We start from the raw sequence: 10,720 nt of genomic DNA on the forward strand, positions 1-10,720 counted from the left end.
AATTACAAGCCACAATCCATCCCTTTTAACAACATACGTTTTCTGCTTATTTGCAAACAGTGAGTGAGGAGGCACTTCTTGTGGCAGATCTGATATCTAAGACATTATTCAGATATAAATGTACTTTTGACACACAGCTGCAAACGGTACAATGTCTGTTTGATGAGACACTGCACCATGGTGTTTTGGAAAAAACATGAAACATAAAATTATTTCTAAAGACTTGGTTTCACTTGTTTAAAGTACAGAATAGTTACTAACCTAAAAAATCCTATTCATTTTCTGAATACACAAAACAAAACAGGATACGAAAGTTCCGAAACATGCTCTTTAAGCACCCAGATCCACTTCCTTACTAATTTCCTGGCTGTCTGGGCTTTTAGGGTTAGAGTTCAGTTTAGTACAGACTAAGGTCTGACCAAAAACCTTAAACACTGCTTAATATTTAAGCAGACATACTTTTACTGATAAGAACTTCTACTTTATTTGATGTATTCGCAGTTGCTGCCTTTGGCCTAATGCTCATCCAAAGAACGTAAAGCTTTGTTGATCTCTTTACTACATATTTGCTCAAAAAAAAAAAAAAGAAGACACATTACATGTGGTTCATGGCAAGGGAACATAAAAGGGACAAAAATTGAGACCGAGAAGGAGAGAGAGAGCCAGAGAACCAAAGGGGGGAGAGAAACCATGAAAAAGAGGGTATGTAGAGCAAGGTGGCATGGGAGAAGAGCAAGATCAAAATGCACCATTCACTCACAGAAGCTACGTTTTTCTCTATTTGCATAATATCACTAATATCCTCTCACTTTCTTTGAAATTAACTCAGACAGAAAACAAATACTATAGAGATCTGTTAGCACTGCGTCCAAACATGCCCCAAGCTAATCCAGTGGCAGCCCTACAGAAAGTGTAGTTGGGGGGGGCTATTACTAATCTTAACCATTTCTCCACTACCCAAACACAATCCCTATTAGTATTTCCAGTTATTCTGCCATAAAGCACTGCACTTTCTGTTCCTCCTCTGCAGCTACCTCCCTCTGTGACTGTGATAGGTGCTACTCAAGAGATGTGGAGCAAACCACCAGGTAATGAGCAGAGGTTTTTTCAGGAAAGATGAGGAGACACCATCCTCGTACCCACAGGAAAAGGTCACCAGTAAATGAATGTGCCATTTCCTTAGTGCCCACCACTATAAATTTTAACTGCTAGCACCTGATCTGAGGCTAAGTAATAACTGGGAGCTCATTAGCAATAGAAATGACCTGTGTTTAAAAAAACTGTCAGTATGGAAACAGTGCTGACACAACAGTGTTAAGCAAACTGTGGCACTTGATCAACACAACTACGTGACCTTTGGCGTTTCTCTTCATCATGATGTTCTGCGGCTTAGACTACCTCACTGTTCTGCAAAAACATCACTATAGCTCCAGTGCTGGTAGTGAGATTAATGCCCCATTTTCAGTAGTTTTCAAGGAGTTTAATCCTTTTGAGTGCTGTTTTTGCATGCCGTTTATCAACGTTTATCTGCATTGTATGCCTTGCAAAGAGCCCTGTGTGCCCAAAGACATGTTCATGTTCTACATAGAGTCTTAAGTTACATTCACTATACACAAGTCAAATAGGGGAAAAGTTAGTAGTGGTTGTTCCTGCCAAACTTGTTTGACAACAGCATCAGTCCTGGAGTGTAATGATTGAAATGGAAGTTTTTCTTTAACTAGCGATGGTATTAGTTACTGTCATTAAAGAAGTTAGCTGAGTGACTGACAGCAGCTGACTTCTTGGAAAGGAGACTTCCAGTGCTTCTGCCTGTACAGCTCTTCTTAAAAAAAGACGGAGTGGTGCCCCTCAGATTTTAAGGTCTACAAAGCCTGTTGTGTGATTGGGCCTTGATGTAAAGTAGAGTATCTTTTTGAACCATTAGCTTGAAAGGTGAGAATACCTGGCTTCTTCCTCGGCGTCTGTAGTTCCTCCGCACTATGTTCTTATAGTTTTCATTCTTTTTGGTCAGGTAGTAAAAGAGCACACACTCCGCCACCGTCTGAAACATGACAGAAATGTCATTTTTTTTTAACAGTCATTTCCTGAGAAGACTGGATCACTCAATAATAAGTAAAAGTAAAAGGAAAATAAATTAATACCTTTCTCTCCAGAAAAGACGCAATCAGACCAAAGTTTTTGGGGTGCTGGATGAACCTGTGGGAGCAGAACAAAGACATTTTTGTAACCTGCTACTGGAATGATTCAAAATCATTGGCATTTCCTCAAGGACGCCAAAAGAAATAGATCACAGAATAAGACAAACTGAATAACAGAAAAAGAAAATTAACTTAGCTTACTTTAAAGAAAAAAAAATATCTCAAGAGAGACACTAAATTATTTATTAATCCAAAATTAAAACATTTGGCATCTAATAAATTATCAAATATTACACTATAGTCACTGGTGATCAAATGTCTTACTGTATGTTTTGGATTAGAGTTATTAGAAGAAACTGAAGCTCTTCCGTTTGCATGTGGGTAGACTTTAAAGTCACTGATTTTACTGTGTAGGTTTGATTGGATTTGGCAGCTTGAAACGCCTCCTCTCGTTTCTCACGAAAAGGGAAGATTCACTTCCTTCCAACTTATGGACTCTATCGGTCACACATACTTCACAGGAAGTAAAAGACATACTTTATTTTTGTTGCTTAAAAAGAAGCTCTTAAGCACTTTGTCTACAAAATGAGAATGGAGAAGGAAGCTAATATGGGATTTGACAAAAATTACAAATGTACAGAGTTGAATGTGAAATGCCTGAAAAAAAACAATAGGAAAAAAAAAGTCTGTTAATAAATAGTATTCTGGGTGCAAAAATGCCAACGCCATAAGCCAAAATGTTGCTGTCAAAAGCTATTTTTAGCTGTATATTTGGCCAACAAAACCCAAACCAGCTGCTAGGAAATAAGGACAAAAGGAGATTTTTTCTATTCAAAGAAGAAGAAATTATGTCTGCCACCATGATTTTACTGAAGTGTTCTGCTTACTTTTCTCTGAAAGTGTCCTTCTCCTGCTCGCTCCACATGTTCATAACCTGCCGATCTTTGTACACCTTCATGGGGTCATCCATCAATCCATTCATGTTGATGAACTTGATGCGCTGCTGCTCAGCGTCAAACAGCATAGGAGGGATGACTGCCAGCTGTCGCATTTGCTTCTCTGTGTTCTGACACACACAAATGTCACACACGAGACACACACAAACCAACATCCTGAAGTTAGTGGGTTGGTCTCAAGAAGGAAACTCTCTGACATATGGTGCTTATATTGACATGCACTATATGAAACCTAATGTGGTAATACATTCTGTTTGAAGTGTGGAAGAATTCAGAAGGAGAGGTCGTTTAGGGTGTCTTGCTAGTTCAGCAGGCTAAGGTATGTTCCATGTGACATCTTTCCTGTCACTCTTCAATTTACTACCTTACACAGAAAAAAATCTTAAAAATGAGATAATATCTGAGGTTAGGAGAGGGGAGGGGAGTAAAGTAAAGTCACTGTGCTATCTTGAGGAGGCAGGAAGATAGAAAGAATTTCTCGAGATGAGACAAGACAACCCAATTGGACACACTGCTCAGCTTAATGGGACCTGGCTGACGTGAGACGAACAGGTCTAATGTGTGATTAGTGGATATCACAGCTACTCAGAGCACAGTCCTTCACCACTTATCCTTAACACTGAGAGCAGTGCCTCACATTGTAGGAGTGCATTTCTTATGCATATTCCAGCAAAAAGTATAATCGAATATATATTGTTTGTATTTTGTTGAAAATATTTTTACCATGTAAGCTGAATAAAGCAACCATATTTAGTTTCAATTGGACTCACAATGTGCGAACTATGAGCCCAAATAGCATGAATTTGGCTGGTATGTATTTATATAATTTGCCTCAGAGGGCTTGAACAATTGCTTTAAAAAAATGCTTTCTTAGACAAGAATGACACTTTTGATACTGAAACTTTTCCAAAAGCAGGTAAATCTATTACATGGTTATGATTTTGTGGCCCATGCTGACGTTTACCATTCTCTGCCTCAATGTTTAGATTCATCATAGAATAATTATATAGTGGACAAGTACACAGACAATAATTACTGATGTACCAACAGCTGACGCTATGTGTCAACTGCGCACGTTATAAATGGAGGAAAGAGAAACTAGGGAAGAAAAAAAAAAACAGAGACAGGCAGTAAAAACCAGAAGCCAGAAAATCAAAGTTTTGGGAGTATTTCAATTAAAAGCAGCTGTGCTGCTGTGCTTTCCGCTAGGCTGTGGTGGCCTTAAAGGGCTACTATTTAGCTTTGGCTAGCCCTGCTAGCTTAGCTACCACAAATATTCCAGTGGTTTACCATACCATCTGTATAACAGCTGTATTATTTGCAAATATTGGGTGGTATATGCTTCTGAAACAAACAGCAATTTTCAAAATGCCTTTGTATGAGGAAGCCAAAAATTACTGATTTGTGTGTGCCACTAACACAATCAGACATCCAAATGTCTGGCCACCTTAGCAATTTGAACTTCAAGAGTGTGATAGTGTGAACACAAGTGTTGCAGTAGAGGAAGTGGAGGGGCAAACCATCTTTAACATAAGAGCTTACCTCATGCTCTGATATTCCATCAATAATCTCAGAGACTTCATGTTCACTGCGAGCTGCAGACGAGGTCAGCCCACCTCCTCGCTGCCCAACACGGCTATAAAAGTAAAAATACAGAACACCTGTCAATCAAGACTACCCACATATTACTGTAACTGAGCCACCCACAATTTCTTACAATAACAGCAGTAACTAAGCACCAAATCAAAGTGATTAAGTCAGTTCCAGAAATTAACAGAGTGCCTTGTACTCTGTTGAACAATCACAGGTTGCCTGTTGTGAAAAAATCTTGTGATCTCACCTTTGCATGCGTTCTTGCAGCTCTCTTTGCTTGCGGATCTCTGGGAACTGTTTCTCGTAGTACTCCCGCACCTTGCTCTCCTTGGCTCTGCGCCTCGGGTTGTTTTCGATGCGTTCCACCTTCTTCTCCCAGGCTTCCATCAGCTGGTCATAGCGCTGGCAAAATTTCTGTTCCTGAAGCACCACAGAAAGACGAAGAGCTCAATCCACTGCAGATCCACTTAAATATCAGCACTATCTCTTTCTGTCTTCCATTTGATCTCAAGGCACACAACTCTGAAACACTGAAAGATTTATTTTTCAATAATTATATTCAGTAATAACTTAACTCTCCATCTTTCTGTTGTGTCCTACAATATACCTCTACATGTTCAGAGGGGGCAAAGTGATATGTTGGTATTCTATGGGGAGTCTGGCCGTGAGCCACAATTCTGGCAGACGACAGCCCACTGTTTTCCCAGCTTCCTTGCAGGCAGGCTGTAAAGCACACCATTAAACCTTGTGGAGACACGACCCTCTGTAGGCTCATAAACCACAAGGTGATGTCTGCCCACACTCTGCCCACGAGAGCTACCTCCCCCACTTAGACAACACTATAGAAGACTGGACACTCGCCCACAACTCACAGGCTTTGATACAGGTGCTGCATTTGAACTGTTCTTTCTGGCCTCACATAAACTTGCAAACATAACATAATATGCAGAGCTGTGACACAGTTGTTGCTGGCACTATCTCCGAGGTTGGAAGCAGTTAAAAAAAAAAACAAAACTTTTTTCTCATCACATTTCCTACTTGTGGATAGATGCAAATTTCATAGTAAAACTGTTGACTTGATTTGCAATAACGATTTTCTGTCAAGCCAGCTGATCTTAAGATGTCCGCCTGGCTCTAGCATCAGAGCTCACCCCATTGATCCCTGCTTTATTTATAGTCATGCTCTTTGGCTCAGTCTCGCTCAATCACTGGCAGGCAAGAGCGCAGACTAACCCTGTACAATGCTCATTATAAGTGCTTGGCTGACTGGTGAATTCAACAGAAGTATATAAAAAAAAAAGTTTTGGGTTTTTTTAAAAAAAACAAGGTTTCTTTCAGATGACAGTATGAGATAATGTTTTTTGCTTTTCAAAAGCAATCGCTTCCCCAGGGCGCAGTAAGAGTACTGACAACAGATCATGCCCAGAGCTCTATTCCTCTCTGGTCTTCCTAAAATGGCCACTCACTTCAAGGAGCAGCTGGCCCAGTTTCACACTAGTCATCCGTCACGGGCTGAGTCCCAGCCGAGTCAAAAATGTTGAGTTCTCTACTTACCCACTGCTTACGAGCATGATTTCTCCTCTTGAAGTACAAGATGAGCTTCTTCCTCATCGCCTGGTTTCTAAGAGGGATGAAAAAAAGAGAGGCATGGAGAAAACAGAGGGGCAGAGGGATAGAAACAAAAAGGATAAGGTGAGGACATAAAAAAAAACACTCAATTCAGACAGTGCTTTTGTTTCATCACATTTGTCACATAATAAATCAAAGTATATAATGTTCTCCAGATTCTCGGATACACATTTTCTACCCTTTGCACTTTCTCTGCCTCACTTCTTTACCCAATAAACACACAAAAACCATACTCACACACACACTCAAACAAACACAAACAATACCTGTCCTTGTATGCCACCGCTCGATAAACTCAAACTTGCTTCTGGGTGGAAAGGACAGCGAGGTGAGCCAAACTTATAAAACTTGTCTGGGCTGGGAACAGCCAGCCACAGCGCTTCAAATAAAGGTCAGGGCCAGTAATCTCCTTAGGCAGCCACTCAGTTTGTCTCTTTCTTTGCTGCAAGACAGAATTTTATTCCTCACACTTAATCTGTCAGTTGTAAGGTCACGTTCCCCACTGATTAATGTAATCTTATTCTACATTAGTCACTTCAGCTGAGCCGCAGGGTCCTTCAGGTCACAGACAAGGACAGAAGACGAGGAAGTGGGCTACTGGTGGTACATGAGTTTTGTGAAAATTGGAAGATAGCTTGATAACATTTAGGGTCTAGATGGATAAACAGACAGGATGACCTATTCTTCATTTACCAAACATGTTATCTGCAATAACAAACCCTAGTTAAATCTAAACAGCCTTAACCCCCAGCCTACATAAACACTCCCACACAAACAAACAGACACATACTGAACCAAGCCATTGCAACAGAAAAGATAAATACAGCCAATTCCAGCTAGATACTGTCGATATCCACACTTATCGTGGAATATAATGGGTGAGAACTAACTTGGTATGGCAAAAACAGGACTGACAGATTAAGCCCTTTAAAGATAGAGATGGCATTGTCCTCTGGACACCAGATGGCAAAGGGAAAGATTAGTAGCCCTGAACCCCTGCGAAAGGTTTCCTTTGTCCTGCTCTAAGCCTGTGCCATTTCTGAGATATCGGAGAACACTGTAATTTAGTATAATACCTCCAAAACATGATGGCTGAAAGATTCATTATACGCACACTTGTGACAGATGTTCTCCAGTGGTACAAGCACACTGCGTTTCAGACTCCAACGTTTGGTTTTCATAGTCGTCTGCATATGCAAAGGATATTGGCAAATTTATCATCAGCTGAGTGGTAGAGGCACTGTATGTGCAGGAGATGAACTGGGATGCTGAGAACCCCACTGAGATATCGGTACTCATCTATCCAGGCAGGGATGAGTGCCAAGGTTATCAAACCGGTTAGCAAAACAAAGAAGTCAATTGTGCTGGCTCAAAGCAACACAGCGGTATTTAATAACACACACACAGATATGTGGGGGGGAGATATGAGAGTTTTCAGTTAATTCCTTTGAGGCAATAATACTGATCAAACGGTGCATGGATCAAAAGGAGTGAAGACAGAGCAGTGTGTGGCTAAGAGGTCAGACACATCTTGTGGTATGCCACTGTGCCCAAACCACAGTGCCAATAGTGGAGACAAGCTATTATAACCCTCCTACAGCCCTTTGATGTGCCTCACTGAATTATGGTCCAGATGCACATAAGCCTTATTGATAGATATGGCAGGGCCACGCAAAGTTGTGTACTCCCTGCTCCCCTTACTGCAGATATCCACTAACATATGAAATTGACATGATTTGGTAATCATTCACCTCATGTAACCTTGGATGCTGAGAAAGGCATCCTGCTGTATATATTTCATGTCATAATATCAGGGGCAAAAAATTAAATAAATCATTTTAGTCCGTTTTTAGAATCACAAATACTTTATTGATCCCAGAAGGGAAATTCTCCTCTCTCAGAGGCAATAGCTATGTTTTATTTTATGTTTTAAAGGGTTAACAGACAGCAGCTGGTTCATATTCTGAAGCATACAAAATAACCTCTGTGATATAAAGTTACTGTAGCCTTAAATCACAAATTCAAGGTCTTCACAACAAAACGACGGCTAGTCTTCATACCATTTGGTAATTTCACTAACTTAATCAGGTATCAAATTCAAAACGTGAATGCACACAACTACTCTTACATAATATTAGAAATTGTAGGCTTGGATTCAAACAGAACTGTCAGAACTTGACTGCAAGTAAAAAAATTGCATTTTCTTAGCCTATAGACTGATCTGCCAGCTGATTTCATTGCCACCATTACTGCAGTGTCTTACTCAACACCATTGACACTGACAATACAGGTCCTTTTCCATAAGGTCTTTGCATTATTTTTTTACCTGCACTCATTACACACGTTTATTCCAGTAAGCTTCAATACTAAGTTTACATAATGACAGTTTCACATCTTCCTCTGTTATGCCATTCTTTGCAATCTGCCAAAGAACAAAAATAATCCCTCTAAAATCATCACTTATGACCCACTTGAAGTGTGTCTGTATCTGCAAAGACCCTGCCCTCTGCCTGTATTTTCTTAGTTTCTTATTAGTTTGCTCTGTTCGGGACGTTTCTGGGTAACAATCTTGGGGCAGTGGTGTGTAGCCTCCAGCCAATAACAGCGCGCAGGCTGTGAGGTAGGGACTCTATAAAAATGTAGCGAGCAGGTTACATCGCTGTCTCCGTCTCTCCTCTGAGCTCTGTCTGTGTCATAGATGTATCTCCAGTGCTGTCACAGTGCTAAAACCAAGTGTGGAGATAGGTCGGGCTATGCAGACTATAGATGTGTAAAGAGCTGCAGGTCTGCGTGTCTGTTTTACCGAGAGCGGGGCTGAGCTACACAGGCAGAGCAGAGGTCTGCGTGTCTGTTTTACCGAGAGCGAGGCTGAGCTACACAGGCAGAGCAGAGGCGGACAAGATGAAGTATTGCTTCAGACAAAATCCGGCAACGTGGCGCCTTCCCGCCGGGTTGTGCAGAGGTGTGGCCGTGTTCATTTGTGCTTTAGAACGTAACCACTGTGAAACAATCAAAAATAACTTTTTATTTCTCTAATTCACTGCTTTTTCTCGCTAACGCTGCTCCCTCTCTTCATTCACTCTCTAGCTCGGTCGACCACCGCTGCTCGCTCTCTCATTCGTTGAGCCGGGGAGGAGGGGCCAACTTTGAATCATGTGCTTACAAACAGCAACCGACAAATCCTACTCATTCTGCCTTGGAATAAAAAAAATACAAGGATCTGCCCGGTCCCATGAACAGAATACAATAGGAATTCTCTCGACTTCGTATGCACCATTTATATTATTTAATGGAACTTCAGATTGACTCAGAGTTATTAAATGTATACACATACAAATATCCCCTATAAATACAATCAATAACAGGTTATGTTTCTCCCTTTAGTACAGGGCTTCTCAACCTTTTCTGGCTTGTTACCCTTTGATTCTAATATTCACATCAACCCAGCAATTAGAGTTATATGAATGTGAGTTTGGTATACTCCGGTATTCAATTTTCAAGAGCATCAGGACTTCTTGAAATGCATTATTTATAATTCATGATATATTTTACAACAAATTATTTTTATATTTAAAATATCTATAACAAATATCTATCTTAGAGATCTGTAGTGACACAATTTGCATATCAACCAATCCTACATGAGCTCCCGTATCTATGGTTAAACTCTTGAGCAGTTTTTAAGTTATACTTTAATGGCTAGATATAAAACATGTATTAATGTGGAAGTGTGTAGGCATCTGTAGTGACAGACTCACATTTTGATGTTCTCATGGTACTGCTTGGTATCAGAAGGCTGATTGTAGAGAGGCTGGAACATAAGAAGGAACAAACAGATCAAACAGCCATATTTTCAGTTGTGCAACAGATTGTAAATGAGCAGATACATGAAGGCCAAATGGCGGCATTCACTCCAACATAGCATCAATATAATTTTCACCTTGCACCAAATAATCGTAGGATTTCAATGTTTGTAGAAATGTACAATAACCTGATCGAATTCAATCCAAAAACCTCACTCAAAATGAACATCATCCAGGACAGAATAGAAACTGTTGTATAGCATGTTGGATGGGCTCAACAGGTAATTTGTTCAACTGAACCAAGTGATCAAATTCACTGGGTGAATGTTTGTGTGTGTGAGAGTAAGATGGATGGATAGATACATGGACAGATATAGTGTGTGCAAGCACATTTATGAAAAAAACAAAGAACCGAAAAGTATTATTGCAATCAAAGGTAGTCTAGGAATTTATATCAGAGTAAAAGTCCCAAATTTGAAAAATACTGTCAAGCAAAAAGTGAGCTGCAGGGTTGAGTTTCTATTCTCAGTGGGTTTGGGTACAAGTGACCCTTTAACACAGCATGCAGATGTGAGTCATCTTAATATCAATATGTTCGATA

General features: G+C 40.2%; 1 protein-coding gene across 9 annotated transcripts in view; it reads right to left on the reverse strand.

Annotated features, from left to right (window-relative positions):
• ncor2 (nuclear receptor corepressor 2) overlaps positions 1-10,720 on the reverse strand; it is a 96,858-nt gene that overhangs the window by 34,966 nt on the left and 51,172 nt on the right. For all 9 annotated transcript variants that reach the window (XM_044195551.1, XM_044195548.1, XM_044195544.1 and 6 more), the window contains exons 8-14: positions 10,075-10,127; positions 6,242-6,308; positions 4,935-5,107; positions 4,637-4,730; positions 3,026-3,204; positions 2,142-2,196; positions 1,943-2,041 (exon numbers count right to left, since the gene is read on the reverse strand). In XM_044195551.1, coding sequence (XP_044051486.1) covers positions 1,943-2,041; positions 2,142-2,196; positions 3,026-3,204; positions 4,637-4,730; positions 4,935-5,107; positions 6,242-6,308; positions 10,075-10,127 — 720 coding nt within the window. The remainder of the gene's footprint in view (positions 1-1,942; positions 2,042-2,141; positions 2,197-3,025; positions 3,205-4,636; positions 4,731-4,934; positions 5,108-6,241; positions 6,309-10,074; positions 10,128-10,720) is intronic.

The sequence above is a fragment of the Siniperca chuatsi genome, linkage group LG5, assembly GCF_020085105.1.
Source record: "Siniperca chuatsi isolate FFG_IHB_CAS linkage group LG5, ASM2008510v1, whole genome shotgun sequence".
Classification (NCBI taxonomy): Eukaryota; Metazoa; Chordata; class Actinopteri; order Centrarchiformes; family Sinipercidae; genus Siniperca; species Siniperca chuatsi.